Source organism: Salvelinus fontinalis, chromosome 18 (assembly GCF_029448725.1).
Source record: "Salvelinus fontinalis isolate EN_2023a chromosome 18, ASM2944872v1, whole genome shotgun sequence".
NCBI lineage: Eukaryota > Metazoa > Chordata > Actinopteri > Salmoniformes > Salmonidae > Salvelinus > Salvelinus fontinalis.
The window spans coordinates 17,435,564-17,456,865 of record NC_074682.1 but is presented as its reverse complement, the minus strand read 5'-3'; the positions used below and the strand labels follow the sequence as shown (position 1 = coordinate 17,456,865).

The 21,302-nt window shown below is 41.0% G+C and overlaps 1 protein-coding gene across 2 annotated transcripts in view; it reads left to right on the top strand.

Moving 5' to 3' along the window:
• Nucleotides 1-21,302, top strand: part of LOC129815097 (FYVE, RhoGEF and PH domain-containing protein 5-like) — a 44,388-nt gene that overhangs the window by 14,643 nt on the left and 8,443 nt on the right. For both annotated transcript variants that reach the window (XM_055868460.1, XM_055868459.1), the window contains exons 6-10: nt 8,095-8,246; nt 8,656-8,812; nt 19,431-19,521; nt 19,692-19,742; nt 20,074-20,132. In XM_055868460.1, coding sequence (XP_055724435.1) covers nt 8,095-8,246; nt 8,656-8,812; nt 19,431-19,521; nt 19,692-19,742; nt 20,074-20,132 — 510 coding nt within the window. The remainder of the gene's footprint in view (nt 1-8,094; nt 8,247-8,655; nt 8,813-19,430; nt 19,522-19,691; nt 19,743-20,073; nt 20,133-21,302) is intronic.

Genomic DNA, 21,302 nt, shown 5'->3' with positions numbered 1-21,302 from the left:
GGTGTATTGATACACCATCCAAAGTGTAATTAATAACTTCACCATGCTCAAAGGGATAGTCAATGTCTGCTTTTATTTTTACCCATCTGCCAATAGGTGCCCTTCTTTGCGAGGCAATGGAACATCTCCCTGGTCTTTGTGGTTGAATCTGTGTTCACTGCATGACTGAAAGACCCTACCGATAATTGTATGTGTGGGGTACAGAGATGAGGTAGTCATTCAAAAATAATGTTAAATAACCATAGTAGGCCTTTAAAATAGTGATGGTAGGTTCTGCTTTTTTACTGACTGAGTTTTTAGACTCGTTCAGTCAAAAGAACAAATCTTTCGACTGATTTTGTTAATTTGAGACAGTAATGCCCAGAGCACACAGGAACCTCTACAGGTGAACGATAAACTGAAAACTTGAAAGAGTCATGATTCCACAAGCCTTTTGTTCACATGTCATTCACCATAAAGGGGCTTATTGGAGCTGTCATTTGTGACTGAGACTTGTAAAAGTGTGCTTTAAACGGTGTACATTTGTTCATTGTTAGGCATACAAATAATATTATTTCTTGATGCATTTGAAAAAAGGTTTAGTTGTGGCTGCTACTGGACTAGATTGTGAACGACTCTTGGCGAAATGCATTGGTTGACTGCCATGAGGGTTATAAGCACAATATCGTTCACGAACTGCAGCCCCCCAAATGATTAGTTCGAGTTTAGAGTTTGTTGAGCAAAGGCTGTGTGTATGTTTTGGTTCTACAAAGTTGTGTCCATCAAAACGTTCAATAATCGATTCCTTGCACCATGCTATCAATTATCAGTTAAATTATCAATTTTTCTTCTCTATGCTGCCTGCAGAATGCTTTATGTTCCTGCTCGTATATACACTCACCGGCCAGTTTATTAGGTACACAACCCGTTCACAAAAATGTGTTTCTACTACAGACAGTGAGTCACATGGTCGTGGCTTGCAATATAAAGCAGGTAGATAGGCATCGAGGCAGTCAGTTACTGGTCGACTGAACGTTAGAATGGGCTAAATGAGTGACCTAAGCAACTTTGAGCGTGGCGTTTTCGGCGGTGCCAGGCACGCCGGATCCAGTATCTAAGAAACGCCCTCTCTCCTTGGCTTTTCATGCATAAAGGACTCTAGGGTTTACCGAGAATGGTGCGACAAACAAAAAACATCCAGTCAGCGGCAGTCATGTGAGCGAAAACATGTTGTTGATCAGAGAGGTTGAAGGAGAATGGCATGAATCGTGCAAGCTAACAGCCACAAATAACAGCACAGTACAACAGTGGTGTGCAGCACGGCATCTTGGAATGCACAACTTATCGATCCTTGTCACGGATGGGCTATTGCAGCAGACGACCACACCGGGTTCCACTCCTATCAGATAAATACAAGAAGAAGCGGCTTCCGTAGGCAAGTGATCACCAACACTGGACAATTGAGGAGTGGAAAAACATGCATGAACCAACATCCCTGTGGAACGTTCACGACACCTTGTAGAATGCCCCAAAGAATACAGGCTGTTCTGGAGGCAAAGGAGGGGTCCGACCCAGGACTAAATGGGTGTACATAATAAGCTGTCCTGTGAGTGGATCATAGACAGCTGTTGGTCGGAGCACGTCTCCAGAGCCGCTGAGCCAGAGTATTGCGTATTAATCCTGCAGTAAAATTCATTGCGGCCAGCCAGAAGTTCAAACGAACGACTAAAGTCCCTCAGAAAAAAGAATCATGACTCTAGGCAGTAAAAAGAGTCATTCAAAAAAGTTACAATTCATTCCCGAACTGCACATCACTACATTAAAACGTGATTGTGTTAGTGTCACCACACACAGGCTAAAACTTCAGTGACTTTATGGCACTTCTCTAGGAAGGAATGCTCTTGAGAAGGGTCATGTCTCTATTCTAAGAATTGGGGAAAACATATGAAAGTTCACTAATTGATTGAAGGTGTCAAAATGCTTAAACAATATCAATTGTCCCTCCTGGTATGGCTGTCTGGTAGCTAACACCATCTATAATATAAATCCATCATGTATCTACAAGGACAAGCGTCTGAACCTCATCAATTTCAGTTTTAGAACACTGCAGACACAAAACAAGTAGAGACATACACACCACAGTGAGATAATACTGTGACACTGTGTGCTTTAGCGCCTCCCGTTCATCATGTGCTATTGATCCCATCTGAGTTAGCATTCATCACTGCTGCTGTGAAGCAGACCTGGCTGCTACTTTATGTCCTGGCTGCTCCCTCCACTGGGACAGACACAGTTGTCTTACTCACAGCTCACTAAGCCCCTACACAGGACAGCAGCTTTACCCTCTACTTCTCTCATCTACTCTCACCCCCAGTGTATAGAATAAAAGCATACAGGGTCAAATGACAACATTAGACAGTTGGTTGAACAGGGAAGCTTCGTCAAACCTGAGAGACAAATATATGAACAGATCAAACGTCAGATCGGAGTATCATTTGTTCAACCTGTTATTTGGGAAAGTCCTGGAGAAGAAAACTCAGAAGAAGAACTTCACTTCACATTTGGGAACAGGGTCTGGAAATGTGTTGTATTTTTTGTTATTCCTTATCAAACAATGGAACAATAGCTTGTGTGTTTTCTCTCAACTCTCACTGACGGTGGTCTTTCCCCCCAGCTGTGTGTGAGTATTAGAGAGCTCTAGGGAGTGTGTGGGGTGGGCGGGGGTGGGGGTGGGGGGGGGGGGTCATCTAGGAATGTCTGGTCTGTTCCAATCATGCATGGATTGCTGAGTTAGGTCTGTTGGAGAGGGAACCCACTTAGGAACATCCCTCTACTGTTATAGCTTTAAGAATTATAAGAGGCGAGTGTTGCATTTATGCATTATGCAACAGAGTAATGAAATATTGTTGAATATCATGCCTGGAAGCTGGGTATGAGGGACATGTAGCTGATATAATAACCTTATTGAGAAGGGAGGAAAAACAAGGTTAAACAACCTGCGTTCAGTATTCAAAAAACATAGCAAGTGTGCAATTCATGAAAGAACACACTGTACAAAAGGTCATGAATAAGAATGTTCATGATCTTTACATGAAAGACTCAGTAACGAAGCAACAAAAAGAAGGCCATATATATCGATATGTCTAGAGAATCTACATAAGAAACCTAGTATAATGATGATGTATAGTACACTCATTAGAGTGGACTTGTGTATAATATTTGCATCACTCAGTTTGTTTAATGGGATCAAAGTGCATAGACTACAGCTTTTACATTCAAATGAACCGATCATAAATCATGGGTGTACACCTAACTAACTAATTCAGGTAGTGCCCTTGCTCAATGGTATCCAGTATGAACGATGAGGCTCCCTTGATTCAAGCTGTCAGGTTCCAACTATCCAAGCAACCACACACACTAGCTCCATGACAAAACATCAACAGTTTACCAATTCAGCAAACTATTTTTTCATTTGACCTTTATTTAACCAAGCAGGTCAATTAAGAACAAATTCTTATTTTCAATGACTCCTTCAAGGCAAGAGTCTCATTTAGCTTTTGTTGCATCTGGAAATTGAATCCACAACATTCTGGGTTAGGGGTTTCCCTAATTCAAATGCATTGGTTCTCCATACAACATTCTTCTGAGATCAAAATGGGATCAAATGAATTACTCAGGGTACCGCATTCAATCTATTCTATATGTGAAGGTCGAGCTCCAGTGCCTTACTGGAAAATGTCAATTTTTCAGCCAAACCTGCTGGGATCTGGACTGTACACTTACTCTGACAGGCAGTAAATGAGAAATCATGGAGAGGAATGACAACAGCTGTATTTGATGCATCACTGACCTCTGGGAATCAACAGTTGGTTCTCCTCACTGCCCTCATTCAGAATATCCCCTTCGGCTTTACTGTATTTCCTGCCTAAGGTAACTGGTACAAAGAACCAACCCCATTGCTATCTTATATTCTATCTATTTTTGAAGAGGTGAAGTTACAGTGGACATAGCTGAATAAAGCTAAGTAAGTAGCCTTGCGCGAGCCAGAACAGCTCATATGGCAGGAGCCTATCCCCTGTAGCAGCTTGATGTACAAGTACACCGCGTGGACAGGATGCTAGTCTATCACAGGGCCTTACCCCCAATCTATCTCCTTAATGCTGAGATGCATCAAGTCCCATTTTTACTATCTTTGGTATGACTTCGCCAGGGATCAAACTCACAACCTTTCAATCTCGGGATGGACACCTTAAATGAAGGTAACATTGACCTATTCTTTACCTTTCTCTGTGTAAGGTACCCTGGTGTCAATGAGCACCGATGTGCTCCAGGGTTGTGTAAATTGCTGACTTCACCCTCGACAATTACTGTGATTATTATTATTTGACCATGCTAGTAATTTATGAACATTTGAACATCTTGGCCATGTTCTGTTATAATCTCCACCCGGCACAGCCAGAAGAGGACTGGCCACCCCTCATAGCCTGGTTCCTCTCTAGGTTTCTTCCTAGGTTTTGGCCTTTCTAGGGAGTTTTTCCAAGCCACCGTGCTTCTTCACCTGCATTTCTTGCTGTTTGGGGTTTTAGGCTGGGTTTCTGTACAGCACTTTGAGATATCAGCTGATGTAAGAAGGGCTATATAAATACATTTGATTTGATTTGATGACACCTGACAACAAGAGCACATCCAATTTGTTGTGATTATTTTCGTCCTTCCGGCCCATTCACAAAGAAGCAAAACGTTGTTAAATATGAATTACATTTGTCATAACTATTAATTAATGTGCACAGGATTTGAAAGATATGTTAATTCTATTTTGAGGAGAAAAATAAATAAAAATGAAAACATTTGTTTTCACTTAATATGGAGGAAGACAGGTTTGTGTCATCGATGATGTGAGGCTATTGTTTAACTTAGCAACGACCACAAAAGGTAAAGAAAGCTGCAGAATGTTGTAAAACCCATTCACTTACAGTACATGTGTTTTGCTTGAAATGAACATAGGGGTTGAAATCATATGCTTTCCATCTTAACTGGCTGTATAATAGATCCTTTACTAGCTACAGCGCTACTAATATCCAACTTCGTCTTGATGAATGTCTCTTCTGTACTAGATATATTTAGCTGGCTAGCTGCCCATTGCTAGCTGGTTGGATGGGCAGCTAGCTAGATAGGTTGGAACTGCATAGCTAGCTAGCATTACAGATTGACAAACAAGGTGAAAAGTATTATCTTAGCTAGATGGGTTATGAAAGTAATGCCTTATTGGAAAATAGTTCGCTAACTAGCTAGTTTGCTGTCTTTGGTTTGCTTTAAAGTCATGTTCAAAATGCTCAACAGCTAGATCCATAGCTTGATCACTCACTTTTGGGCGTGCAGTTTGTCCCGACCTTAAAACACATTTTAGGTTTTTCAAACCTGATCTGTCATCCACGACAACTAGCTTGCTCTGGTCTTTGAATTGCACAAAGTGTTGATGTCATTTTCTCATCAATATTTGTAATTTATGCTGTTGAAGAGTGGCAGCTTCTTTTTTGACTCACGCTAGATATATAGATATATAGATATAGATATAGCTAGCTAGGTTTACATGACACACAAGTTCCTCTTTTTAGTTTAGCTATATTAAAATAAATGACAGAGATGCAAATTATTGGGGCATAGATAAAATGTTGCCGTTCTAAAGCAAATTTGCTGCAAATCTACAAATTTTGCCATGGGGAGGAGAGAAGATTTAGCAATTTTATAACTAATTTTATGCAAATCTACACATTTTGCCATAGGCTGGAGGCAAATGTTTTCATTTTTTAATATGACAACTAATGATCAATGGCCCCGGTCGGTAATTCGACCATGCTTACTACAAGTTTACAAAGCTGGCCGCGAAACTAACTTAGCAATCTAAAAATGTTTTGCTGACACTGGCTTATTGAGTGACTACTGATGCACAACCAAATTTCGAAATTGCACCTATTATTCTAACTCTCAACAGTAAGTTGAGACCCCGACGGAGTCCCCCCCCCCAATTTAAAAAAGATATATTATTATTATTGGTTGTCGGGTCTACAAAAAGACGGTGGGGCCAGTTGCCCATCCCTGTTGTCGGCTATTGGATTAGCATTTCACCATCATGGCTTTGTAGCTTGAAATATGTGGTAAAAGTTATAATTTTTTAAATTCAAATTGATGGCTTGCACAACACAAGTCAGACATCAACTCAATTATAGATACAATACAACATTTTAAAAGATATATTATCATATTTTAAGCCATTTAATGCAGCACTAAAATTAATGAATGCATTTCAATGAGAGATGAACTTTTCTTTTCCCCTTGTGGGTAGTACCGAAGCTGTTGGCAGGGGCGCGTTCAAACGTTTAAACTTGTCTTCCTCCATAAGCACACAGAAGCCAATGTTCATTAGCATTATTAATCAATGAATCAATCAACTGTATTTTATAAAGCCCTTTTTACATCAGCAGTTGTCACAAAGTGCTATACAGATACCCAGTCTAAAACCCCAAAGAGCAAGCAATGCAGATGAAGAAACACAGTGGCTAGGAAAAACTCCCTAGAAAGGCAGGAACCTAGGAATAAACCTAGGAACCAGTCTTTGAGGGGTGGCCAGTCTCATAGAGAATGACTGGTGGGGTTAGCTAGTTATCTTTGTGGCACAACAGATTGCAAATATCTACATAAAACATTTTGTCATTGATATTCTGTGTCTAACAAAATTGCCATTTCAAGTATTGTTCTTTGATTGAAAAGGGATACAACCGGTATGGATCACGACCATCAGATAGCATTTTAGACTAACTAACTAACACCACCAGTCATTCTCTACGAGAATGCTAACACTAACGCTAACATTAGCTTCTGATGCAGCCTGAATTTATAATGGATTAAATTGAGATCTTTTGTCACTGGCGCAAACATAATTCACCATAATGTAAAAGTGGAATTATGTTTTTTGAAATTTGTACAAAATATTACAAATGAAAAGCTGAAAAGTATTGAGTCAACAAGTATTCAACCCCTTTGTTATGGCAAGCCTAAATAAGTTCAAGAGTAAAAATGTGCTTAACAAGTCAGATAATAAATTGCATGGACTCACTCTGTGTGCAATAATAGTGTTTAAGTGATAATGCCCTCGAAGCCAGTGTTTGAAGGATATATTGGCAAGGGTGTTGTTAGGCCCAAGATTAATTCCCATATATCCTCCAAACACCGGCTTCGAACAGGTTAAGAAATAAATTACAATAATGATTAACATATTTTCATGAAAAAATTCATGTTGTTTGGCCTGTTTTTCTATAGAAATGTCTTTGAATATATCCATAAAAACTATTCTCATTCATGATTTTGACTGGCTAAGAAAAGTTGCCTGCCTGTCTTTATCGTCCTAACTCACGACACGTTCATTACTATGGGACAGCAGGAGATTGAATTTAAATACTGAAACAATGTTGCAAATGTCGGAGAGACAGATCGCAAGTTTTATACAAATCTCCGTTGTTGAAAACCAAATGTTAGTCTGAAAGAAAGGAGAGATAATGTTACAGTAGAAATCAAGTTTATAAATTGCCTGGTTGGGCTGATGAGACGGATGGATTGCGCAGTGAGATGGAACAGTAAATAGGCATTTCAACGTCATAGCCTTACTTGTGTAACTTATGGAATAGAAACCGGTTGGAATGTGGTTTTAACCAATCAGTATCCAGAATTAGAACCATCCGTTGTATAAGACCATATAGTTCATGTCAGTATGTTGGTAAATGGTAGGGTTGTGGTCAACAATGTATCAGTGACCAAGGTCATTATGCAACCCAACAGCTGGTATGTAACCCAGGTCCAGAACCCCTTTTCCTGAGTGGTTAGACAGGCAGAGACTGGGGAAGAGGAAGACAGACTGAGATGATACTGGGTTAGAGGAACAGGAAGGATGGGAAGCTCTAGGAGGATCTGACCCGTTCCCCCTGTAACTCTCTCCCTCCTTTGCCCTTTCCCCCCTTATTATTTTCCTCCCCTTCTTCCTGCCTCAATCCCTCTCCCCTTCTCCCTCTACCCTCTCTCTTCTCTCCCCTTCTTCCTCCCTTCTTCCGCCGTCTCCTGCAGGACTTCAGGGCAGCAGTGTCGGAGGCGGTGGGGGAGGATGGGGAACCTGTGGTGGAGGAACAGAGGCTGGGGGAGATACTGGGCACACTCCCTGAGGTCTACATACTCCACAGCAACATCCTCACTGAGCTGGACTCGCGCATCAGACAATGGTGAGACATTCAGTACGTTAAACACAGTGGGATATCTATGTATGCAGATTCAGTGCCTCTTTTTATATCTCTGCTGAAGACACAATTTTATAAAGATGCGTTTAATGTATGATTTTAATTAGCTAATATTATTATTATTATATGCACTCATAAATAAATACCCACAGACTTGTAAATTCCATAGAAATGAAAAAGCATAGACAGTTCTGCATTTTAAACGCATCAAGCGGAATGATTGTAAATAGTATCCAACTGTATATTTTTTAATTCTTATTCATTCAGGAGCTCAGGAGGTATCGACATGTTTCTATGTCCGTAATTCAGTAACTTACCTGTCAACTGTTATTCAATAACATACACTGTCAACCAATCCTCCAAACCTCAACATGATTCCATTCCCCATCACCAGGGAGGAGAGCCAGAGGGTGGTGGATGTGATCCTGTCTCGACGGGAGGAGTTTGCTGGGTTTGCTACCTACATCTCTGAGTATGACCGGAGCATGTCCCTACTGGCAGAGAGCTGCAAACTCAACCCTGCCTTCCATGACATCGTCAAGCAGTTTGAGGTAAGAGGCTATACTTAGTCTGAGCTTAGAGACTACTTATAAAAGTGGAAGTCCTTTACCTAAAACTCCAATGTGAGTCTTTATCTTGTGTTGATTTAAACTAACATTTGGATATGCATGCTCAGAAGAATCAGTCCTGAGGTCATAGCCACTGTACCTGCCAGTCTGTAACAATGTCTTTATTCAGCCAGGAGTTCCCCGTTCCCTTTATATAGCAGCTTTAGTTTGTCAACCAGACTCCACTGGGAGTCAATGGCCTTTCCAAACCCTCTCTATTCTGCTCTATGGGACTGACCTTTTCAACGCGCTACTCTCATGTTTTATACCTCTCAAAGACCGAACACAAACCTTTTTTGTACTGTGCATCCCTTTATCTTGGCTGTCAACAGGAAGTACTATCTGAGAGGATGTCATCACTGGTTAACGGGAATTTATCATGTGATCACCATATCCATCAGGAAGAATACGTTACGCAAACTTGCTTTGCACAGCTCCGTAGTATGCAAAGGTATTCTCAGTTGAGTAGGGAATGTGTAATCAAGGTCCCTAATGACGATGATAGGAACTATTATTAACCATGGCAGATGATGTAAAACACGCTCCCAGATAAGACCATCTGAATGCAGCCATGGATTTCTTATTTCCTCTCCAGGCCTGACTGGCCTGTGTCATTGATTCAGTGCTCATATAGTGGAAGTTTCTCACATGCTTCAGGTCACCTTGCTTACCGTGTTAAGTCCTATTGATTGGTTATGATAGAGTTAGCAGTTTGACTTGGAGAATGATCTATAAACGCACTATTTCAATATTGGATTGGCCTTTGTGTTAAGTTTTTCCAATGAATCTACCAATTAATCTCAGCTCTCTTTGCTACAAAGATTGTACACAAGACCACCCACAGATATGCATAACATACCGTTTCTTGCATATAAATGAGTTAGAGGTTCCTAGACATATTTTGAATCACCTCAAGTTTCATTATAATTATTTTAATTTTGGAAATTAGTCTTGGCTCTCACTGCTACTAAGATTGTACCCAAGACCACCCACAGATATGCATAGCATACCGTTTCTTGCATAGTCATGAGTTAACAGTTCCTAGCCATATTTTGATGTGTAGTGATTGGTAGACAATGATTCTACGCATCTCAATAGTGATTAGGAATGCAACCAGACAAGGAAGCAACTGTCTCAGCTTATGAATATTCAGGAGCAGCTGCCCTCACCAGATATACTGTGGCTCTACGGGACTGGCAATGTAGGTATCGCAGAGAGAGAGAGAGCGAGAGAGAGAGAAGGAGAGGAAGGATAAGAGAAACATTTGACTTATATAAGCTCTTTTTTTCAACCACTCTATAGATAAAATAAGCATTATCACTAAATGTATGTCAGAAAAATCCAGTGTTTTGCTCAAAGTTAAACACTTTGGGGAATGTTGTGAATATTATTGTTATTTCTAGTTAAAAGCTTTTAACTATGCATAGCATCCCCTCGTCCTGGCTTTGTAGTGGTTACATCAGAGACAGTAAGAGGTAATAAAGGTGTGATGGCTGCTGTGTGGTGTGAGAGGACTGCCAGGGGGACTCCTTCTGTGTGACCTCCCTGTAATGAGACACACAGGGCTCTCTGGGACAGCAGTAGAAACTCACAGGTCACAGCCAGAGTCACAGCCACGCAGCTGAGAGGTACAGTAGTTTATCCTGCAATGGCAGTTTAGCCAACGGTCAATGCAGAAAGTGTTTTCCATAATGGCAGGTGACCATTTAGATGATTTTGTGCCCTTGGGACTATTAAGGTTCTATCTGCTCCTAGTTCTGAGATATAGGACAACAACGTTTTCACATCCAAGATCTCAGAACTGTTTTGTAGTGAATTCTTCTTTCATAACCCATTAAGTTCCTCACCTTAAAGATACCCCAACATTTGAAGACATTTGTAAATCCGTTTTTTTAGGGTTTGAAATCGCAGCTAGAACCTTCTAGTTCTGAAATATCAATCTGGGTTCAGTCGTAAGGTTCTATCTGGCACAGAATGTTGCATTTATTTCAATTTCAATAGAAATATGCAGACATTTAATGATTCAATGATGAGAATAACCTTCCTTCTTTCTAATCACATCATCAAATATATTAATTTATGTTCATCACACATTTGTTAAAGCAATAAAATGACAGATACACTATATCTTATGGAGAACTGGCAACATTGCTAAAGCTTAGCTCTGGATGAGTAAACTGATATATTGTTCTGGTCTCTGACACTCAAAGTCAGTAAACAACCTACTAGTTATCAATAAAATGTGGTAAGTTTGTAATTGTAGTGAAATACCACTTCCATGGAGGTTTTCTTATTGATATAGAACAAGACAAAAACAGCAATGTCTCTACAATGGGCTCTAAACATGCTTTAGGGCACCTGTATTTATTTGTTTCTACCATACGTTATGCCAAATCTTCTGAAAAGTGGTGGAAAAATATAAATTACAAAAGAGGACCAGAACCGACATGAATAATCATGGATATGATAAATGTATAGTTTTGAGAGAATTCAAATTTTTCGAAATCCCAGGTCTCGGAACTGTTTTGTGATGTCTTTCTCTTTCATGACTCAGTAAGTACAATACCTTATATACATATGTTATTTTATTGTGTGATTGGACTGCAGAGGAACCTTATAGCACCAAGTTCAAAGGATTTTGCTCAAATAGAACTTTCACATTTGTAATTTTTTTAAATCGTAAATGTACCTTTTTTTGTTGTTGACATATCTCACATGTAAATGACCACCTAAAGAGCAACTCTATATGAATAACTAATTGTCAGATAGAACTTAGTCCCAAGGTCTCGTACATTCTTGTATACTTTATATCTCTTCATTATTGGTTAGATTAATGTTCATTTTGTAAGCTTAAAGGAGTTTGTCCTTCATCTTTTTCCTCTCTCTCTCTGTGTGAGGTAAGTGGAGGGTTAAGCTTTTTAAGCGTTGGTCCAGCAGTGCTGTGTTGTGGGGTGTAATTTCATTGTGGATGTGGTGATGACAGTGATGAAGTAGCTAGGCGCTGTGATCAGATCACCATAGGACCTTAAAAGATAAAAGCCCCTCTTCAGCCAATTTGTTGTTTACTGTGCTGCTATATACAGCGGCCAATGGTGTGTGTGAGTGTGTGTGCATGTGTGTGTGCCTGTGTGTGTGTTTGGCTGTGATGTTGATGTGATATTGAATGCTTGTGTTGGTGTTTGTGCCTAGGTGTTTGTGTTCCCTTGAGAAGGAAACACAGGAAGAGGAGAGTGTTTGTGTGTGAGATGCAGTAGGTGCACAGAGAGAGATAAAGACAGTGTGATGGTGATAAATCCCAGTATAGGCAGCTGGGTAATGAGGCAGACACAAGCTAATTAGAGAGGCAGCCTCCTTTACAACTCCCCAATTAGATCAGCTGTGTGTGCAGCCAGCGAATCAGCTGGCCATGACTGTATGCATGTGTGTGTGTGTATGTGTGTGTGTGTAGGCACCGCCTCTTTTTGGCTCACTCACCCAAACAACCACGCACTAATTATCATATTTGGCTCGCCACAGAAGCCATTTCAGCCGTACAAGTGTCAACTGGATCACAATTTACATGAACAAGCGACACTTGAGGTGCTGGTGTTCTGTCAGGGAGAGGTTTTAATGATGGGATGTTTTTATTGAAAGGGGAGGGGAAAACTGAAGGGTAATCCAAAGCGAGAGAGAGGAAACCACACAGAGCTAATGTAAGGTGCCTTTAGAGAGACCCTTATGGAAAAACACATGACTTTCACATGTGATCACATGTGATCTTATGTGAAGTTAATGTGATAACGTGACATCATATAAAAGCAACATGTGATAACATGAAACTACACGTGATAACATTTGAGCACATGTGAAAGCATGAGTTACATGTCTAGCATATCACAGAGGGTGTTCTTTAATGAAAGAGTATCCAACATAATCCAGATAGAATCCAGAATTCCCCAGGGCAGCTGTCTAGGCCCCTTACTTTTTTCAATCTTTACTAATGACATGCCACTGGCCATGAGTAAAGCTAGTGTGGCTATGTATGTGGATGACTCAATACTATACACGTCAGCTACTACAGTGAGTGAAATCATTGCAACACTTAACAAAGAGCTGCAGTTAGTTTTAGAATGGGTGGCAAGGAATAAATTAGTCCTAAATATTTCAAAAACTAAAGAGCATTGTATTTGGGACAAATCATTGACTAAACCCTAAACATCAACTGAATCTTGTAGTAAGTAATGTGGAAATTGAGCAAATTCAGGTGACTAAACTGCTTCGAGTAACCCTGGACTGTGGTCAAAACATGTTGATACAACAGTAGTAAAGATGGGGAGAGGTCTGTCCATAATAAAGCACTCTGCCTTTTAAACAACACTATCAACAAGGCAGGTCCTACAGGCTCTAGTTTTGTCGCACCTGGACTACTGTTCAGTCGTGTGGTCAGGTGCCACAAAGAGGGACCTCGGAAAATTACACTTGGCTCAGAACAGGGCAGTCGGCTGGCCCTTGGATATACACAGAGAGCTAACATTAATAACATGCAAGTAAGTCTCTCATGGCTCAAAGTGGAGGAGAGATTGACTTCATCATTACTTGTTTTTGTGTTGACGTTGGCGTTTTTGTGTTGTGTTGACGTGCTGAATACACACACAGGCACAGACACACGTGAACATGATAAGACACGCACTCTAAACACACGTACACGTGGATGTTGTATTGTAAATATGTGACCGACCTGCTCAAATCGGTCTTACGTAGCAAAATTCGAAATTGTGTTTTTTACATTGGATAAAAGTAGAGACTCAGAGCTACAAAATGGTGTATCATACGCTACAGTTGAGGAACAATGGGAAAGTAATTCTGCTTTGAAAGTTAATAAACTTATAAAGTCACTTTTGAGAAAATGGCCTTTGAATGTTTTGGTACTACTATTGGAAAGCCCTTCTTTGTCTACACCCATTCGGCATCGTTCCCACCCTCTTAAGCTTTAGCCCCACCCATCTCTTTAAGGGGTTGATCCGAGCGTTCTGTACATACAACAGCAGTCAAGCACCCAAGCTAACTTGCTAGCGAATTCCAGATACAAATGAGAGAACATTACTCGCCCCAGCAGAGCTGGTTAGGCTGTTATGTTATCCAGAGCATTGGTGACTGCAACTGTGCTGTCAGAATGTCCATTCATATATTCTGAGCATTTCGCTCTCAGAGCATCCAGAGTGCACACTGGATGCTCTGGCCAATGAGTAGAGTTGATCCGAACATTCTGACCTCACAACGGCAGTCAAGCGCCCAAGTTAACTGGCTAACATTGGCTAACTTGCTAGCTACTTCCAGACACAAATGAGAGAACACCCCACTCTGACCATTTTACTCGCCCTGGCAGAGCTGGTTAGGCTGTTTTCCTGTTTTTCAGGGCGTTGGTGACTGTAACGGTGGTGCTGGTAACAATTTACCCAGCTAGCACAGTGGATCTGGACCGATTCCGGCTGAGAGTCGGGGCATTCGGCTGAGAGTCAGAATCGGCCGACGTCATGTGGCCCGGGTCTGGGCCGCCTTCGGCAGTATTACTTGTGGCTAGGATGCAGGGATTGAGCTCGGGCCGATTCCGGTGTGAGTTATCTGGCCCAAATGTATTACTTGGGGCTCAGGCCGATTAGGGCTACGCTCTGGCAGATTATTACACGGGCTGCTTTATATAATTAACATTTCATTATTTATTTTTTACATATTTTCTCATTGTTTCTGTGATAAAAAAAATAAAATTAACATTTAAATGAAATTCTTTCAGAGTCCTGTGTAGTATTTTAGTATTTTGATACTTTGTGCAAGACAATTGATAAGCATTAAAACATTTGCGGCTGGAACTTCCCGAGTGGCGCAGCGGTCTAAGACACTGCATCCCAGTGCAAACTGCGTTTCTACAGATGCTGGTTCGAGACCTGTGTCGACCGGGAAACCCATGAGGCAATGCACAATTGGCCCAGCGTCGTCCAAGTTAGGGGGAGGTTTGGCCGGCTGGGATGTCATTGTCCCATCGCGCTGTAGCGACTCCTGTGGCAGGCTAGGCGCATGCACGCTGACACGGTCACCAGGTGTATGGTGTTTCCTCTGAGACAAAATGCTTTTTTGTGGATGGGAATGATTTGTATGTATAAAATGTATAATGGTAATATTTTAAGTCACTAAATCGGGTCATTTTGTATACATTTATTTAAATTTGCATCGGGCTGCTTCTGGGGTGATTCTGATAAGATGCCGGCAAAGTCGTCTGAATTCTGGTAGACAGAAACGGCCCGATGTACTTTCATTTTGATTCCTGGCCGAGTCCGACACCCGATTCCAGGCCAATTCAATCAGTTCTGCCCCCCCGGAAGAGTGCCGCTTCTGAGTCGATTCCTCATTGCTAGCTGAGTAATTACGCTTTTTTGCCAACGTTTACTGACACCGGCCATATTCAACTGGTGTTGAGTGTTCGTAAATTCATAATTTATTCTGCGCTCTGGCACACTCAGACGAGAGTGCTCTGAAATCGGAGTAGATAGCCCGACTGAATTTACGAACGCACCCGAAATGGTTACTTGCATAGTGGAGTCTTTTGTTAAAACATGTAGCTAGCTAAGTAAACAATGAACCATAATCCCAACGCATGACGTTACTACCCTGCATGAATCTGTAGGTAGCTAACCAACCAGGTTCAATGTTAGCTAGCTAACATTAGGCTACAGCTAGCCAAGCAAAATGGCTCTGAGAAACAAATAATAAGATCATACACAACGTTAGCTTATGAGCCAGCCAGCTAACATTAGCTAGCTAAACAATGAACTATAATCCCATCTCATGACATTACTACCCTGCATAAATCTGCAGGAAGCTAACCAACCAGGTTCAATGTTAGCTAGCTGACATTAGGCTATAGCTAGCCAAGCAAATTCCTCTGAGATACGAATAATAAAATCATACACGTAACATTAGCTAGCAAGCCAGCCAGCTAACGTTAGCTAGCTAGCTAGGTAAATAATGAACCATAATCCCAACTCATGACGTTACTACCCTGCATGAATCTTCAGGCAGCTAACCAACCAGGTTCAATGTTAGCTAGCTACCATTAGGCTATAGCTAGCCAAGCAAATGGCTCTGAGATACGAATAATAAGATCAAACACGTAACGTTAGCGAGCCAGCCAGCTAACATTAGCTAGCTAGCCAACAGTACACATTAACTTGAAATGAAACCACTTTGTCAAGATTAGAAGAATGTAATATCTGAAAATGTAGCTAGCTAGACCATCTTACATCATTCATGGAGAGCAGAGAAACACTTATGCAGTTTTACTACTTTTTTTTTAAAAGCTACGTTAGACAGGATTACCTAGACATACTGACCAGCTCAAATAGACAGAAGCATGCTATATGGCAGACCAATCCAAACTCATCTCTTGGCATGTCCAGCCCACCCATTATCTCAGCCAATCATGGCTAGCGGGAAGGTTGTTGACTTTTTCTGTGGCTAAACCAATGCAGTTAGATTTTTTTTTTAAAGTTTACATTCAAAGGTTCTCCTGTGAAGTAGTGACCCACGACATACGCCTAGTTTTCTGAAATTGGTCACATATGTGATAGTGGAGTAGTGGTGTCACGGCTGTGTGTAGAGACAGACCAAGGCGCAACGTGCTCTGAGTTCCACATCTTTATTTTGTGAAACTTACAAACCAAAATGAAACAAACAACGAACCGTAACATAAGAGGTGCTACATGCACTAACTCAAAACAAGATCCCACAAAAAAACAGTGGGGAAATGGCTGCCTATATATGATCCCCAATCAGAGACAACAATAAACAGCTGCCTCTGATTGGGAACCATACCAGGCCAACATAGACATAAAACAACCTAGATAACCCACCCTAGTCACACCCTGACCTAACCAACATAGAGAATAAAAGGCTCTCTATGGTCAGGGCGTGACAAGTGGCCTGAGGGAACACACTAAATTCTATTAGCTTGGCAGCAGCTAATGGGGATCCTTAATATATACAAATACAAATGATCTCATGTGAACTAAATGTGAAAACATGGGGTTGCAAAATTTCAACATATGATACCATGAAACTACACGTGACAACATTATACATTTTTCACATACAAAACTGCAAATTCGATTTTTGCATGTGAAAGTATTTTAGATGTGCAAAATGCAATTCCACATGTGAGAGTTAGATATTCACATGTTAATATTTTTCACATTTGAAAGTATTTTGTGAATGTTTTTCACATGTGGAAATGCAATTGAACATGTGAATTAGATTTTCACATCTGAATGTTTTTCACATGTGATAGTGCAAATTTGATTTTCAGCTGTGAAGGTTTTTCACATGTGAATCTGCAATTTACATGTGACATGAAAATATGTTATTGTCCCTCATGTGAAAAGGTGGTGCAGGTCAACTCTAAAGGTAGTACATGTGAACAGCTGACCTCACATCTGTCTCTTTTGTTTGTACATGTGAACATTTCAGCTCAACATGTAAAAACAGCTATTACACGTGTGAAACTACACATTTCACATGTGTTTTTTTGTGAGGGAAGTAATAAATAGTATGGGGTTTTTAGGGTAAGTGTCACGCTGCTCTGCTAAAATAGTGCAAACGTATTTATGTGATCAATGTGATTACATTTGACATTATCACTTAGTGCTGGCTTTTCAATATGATTTACTTTGAAGTCCAACGTGTAGGAATCCAAGTGAAATCAGTTATTGACATCGACATGGTGGCATAGATTGGAATGTCATTTTAGATATCTCGCTTCTTCTCCCCTTTCTCTTTTGAAGGGATTCCATAGGGCAGATGAATAGAGACAGTACAGGGTTTGTGTGGTGAGGAGATTTGGAGTGGTCAGGTTGGTGGTCAAACGATCTGTCAAGATTATCTCATTAATCCTTCTGTCATCTATGTGTGTTCAGATCCCAGGTGAGACGTGTTAAATAATAGTTACTGTGTATATAAAACATGCACAATGTAATGTGAAAGGTTATGTGATCACATGTGAAAATATTCATGTGAAATATCATTACACGAGAACTGTTCCAAAACCACATAATTTCACATGTGAAATCATGTGACATTTCCACATGTGAAATCATGTGGTTTTTCCATAGGGGGAGGGAATGGAGTAAGAGAAAATGGGAGTGAAACAGAGACAAAGAGAGAAAGAGAATTTAGGGAGGTGGATTAGCTGATTGGAGGTGGGGGTGTGACACTAGAATCCTGGTTCCAAATCGTTGCTCTATTTTTACTCCGTTCTGCTATGCTCCATCTCTCATAATGAAGACCAAGGTTGGTGTGTGGTGGCTATTAATCCTCCCCTTTATAGGGCCAGCAATATTGTCTCGCCAGCACTGTGTGTGTGTGTGTGTGTGTGTGTGTGTGTGTGTGTGTGTGTGTGTGTGTGTGTGTGTGTGTGTGTGTGTGTGTGTGTGTGTGTGTGTGTGTGTGTGTATGTGTGTGTGTGTGTGTGTCCGTACATTTGTGGGCGTGCTTGCATGTGTCTGTGTGTGTGTCCTTGCGTGCCTGTATGCGTGTTTGCATGTGTACGTGTGTGTGTGCTTACATGTGAGTGTGTGTTTGTGTGTATGTTTGCAGGCCTGCGTTTGTGTGTGTGTGCGTTCCACAGTCACCCAGTGTAAATTAAGGGATGGCTGTCTCAGTCCCGCGGGGGGTTATCTCTTCGTCTCTAATGAGGAACGGGGCTCTATTGGGTTAGGAGACTCCTCAGTCAGTGGTGATGTGTGGATCTGCTCTGGGCCCTTTGTGTTATAGACCCTCTCTGGCACTGGGAATACATGTCCATCAGACACAATTAGCCTCTGATAGATTTGTTTTAGATATCTCGCTTCTTCTCCCCTTTCTCTTTTGAAGGGATTCCATAGGGCAGAAGAATAGAGACAGTACAGGGTTTGTGTGGTGAGGAGATTTGGAGTGGTCAGGTTGGTGGTCAAACGATCTGTCAAGATTATCTCATTAATCCTTCTGTCATCTATAGCTTTGATTGCATAATTTCAACAGAGGTTACCCAAATTGAGAGTAGTGTTGTGCATTGTTGTCACGTTAGCTAGGAGTGGTGGGTGTGTAGTCAGGCGCAGAGAGCAGAGTTTTCAGAAAATACACATTTATTCCCAAAATTGGTCACGCCAAAAACAGGCACAAATGACCAACAAAACGGGACACCAAACAATACGTAATGTAACAGAACACAAATCTCCACTGACAGAACAGAAAATAAGCCCGCACAAAAGCAGTCGGGCCTTGAAGGCTTAAATAGCCCCGAATTAACCATAAACAAGGAACAGGTGAAACCAATAAAGACAAAACCAACATAAAAGGGAAAAGGAATCGGTGACGACGGTTGCCGAGCGCCTCCCTAACATGGAGAGGAGCCACCTTTGATGGAAGTCGTTACAATTGTATTATTTATTTGCGTGTGTGAGGTTATGTGTTCATGTCTGTGCACAATGCGTGTGTGTATGTTCCACAGTCATGCATGCAGGTGGGTGTTAACCTGGCAATGTGTTTATGTGTGCAGAAGCAAGGTCCAGATGGAGCTCAGGTCCAATTGAAGCACCAGCTGCTGCAGGTCATTGTGAGAGTTCTCCAGTACCGCATGCTGCTCACAGGTATTTGACACACACCTCATAATGTACTATTACAAAATTGTAATACTAACTTTCATTTATGTACCCCATCTTGGCTCTCGACCTTGAATAGTGTTATTTGGCATTCTACACATTATTCATCTGTTTCTGTTTTTGAATAATTTGTTTGTTTGTGCCGTTATGTTTTCTAGATTACTTAAACAACCTCTCCCCTGATTCGAAAGAATATGAGGATACACAAGGTGTGGTCTTTCTCTGCTTAATAAGAATTGCTGTAGTTTCTTCTATACATGCCAACAGTCCTCTCTTCAGCAGTGACGCACACACACACACACACACACAAACATACAAACACACACTCACACTCACACTCACACTCACACTCACACTCACACTCACACTCACACTCACACTCACACTCACACTCACACTCACACACACACACACACACACACACACACACGGACTTAGATACAATATCATAGGTTAGTTGTTTAGGCCCAAACATGGCAGTGTTTACTCCCTGCGTATTAATGGGCATTAACCCTTTCTGTCTCTCCCTCTGTGTTCCAGCTGCCTTAGTCATCGTTTCAGAGGTGGCAGACCAGGCTAATGAAAATCTCAAGCAAGGGGTAAGTCGGTGTGTCTGTATGGGTGTTTCTGTATTTATTTCAGACTACTGTGTACATGTGCTCATGCAAGTGTTTGCTAGAGGTATGCATGTACAGAATGTACAAACTTGGAGTGTGAACTTGAAAGTGTGGAGACAGCTCACATTTTCCCTGTGTAAATCCTTCTTGGTTCCGCATGGCAACACTATTGTGAGTGAAACCGCGTCAGTGATCTTGGAGAGGCCTGTTTCTCTGCTCTAACTGGGCTCTGTTGCCTATTGATTAATGTAAGGGCGAGGAAAGATGATATCATCAAAGATCCCAGGTGCATCGTAACAAAGGGTGCAGTATGAGTAAGGACATTACTTACATTGTAGAGCACACACACACCCTCACACAGATCCTCCTAAGATAGATGTTCTATCCCCTGTCTCTCACAGCCACACAGATCTTCCTTACCATCTCACCTCTCTCATAATACTCTTTTAATTTTCTTTCTCTCTCCCTCTTTTACTCAAACACACACTCATTCCCTCAACAGATCCTCTGCACTAGCTCCTTCCTCTCCCCATCAGACTATGTATACACTGTGACAGAAAACTGTCATTCATATGGTAATTTGGGGTGTTATCAACAGTAAAATACCCTGAAATGTTTTACTGCAGCCAACTGTAAATTATGGTGCATTGTGGGAAAATGTTGTGGGCGGGGAAATAATTGCTGTATTTCGAATGGAAAACCTATCGACCACTAGTGGGTGCATGGTATTGCTGTTTCTGGCTCATTAACATATTGAGTATTTGTTGCACCTGTGATTGAGAATGCTGTACCAATTGAGATCCTATATGGTTATATTGTCCAATTAATTTAAAATGTATAGGGACAGATTGGAATGGCAGAAAGCCTTAAGCCTTAAATGGTTGAGCATTTTGCCCTGTCTGTTTAGGTCTGTAGTCATTGCCAGTTTGGAAGCCTTTGTTTAGGCCCCTAGAAGTGCCACCAATTATTCATTAATATGCTGTAATGTGAAAACACTTTACCTAGCAGTAAACCTGCTTGCACCAATCCCTTGTAATTACAGAAAAATACTGTGAAATACAAATGCCTCAATGAATTTCATTAATTTATCCATTATTCTGATTACGGTAGCATTTACTTTTTTACAGTATAATACAGTACATTTTGGGGTAT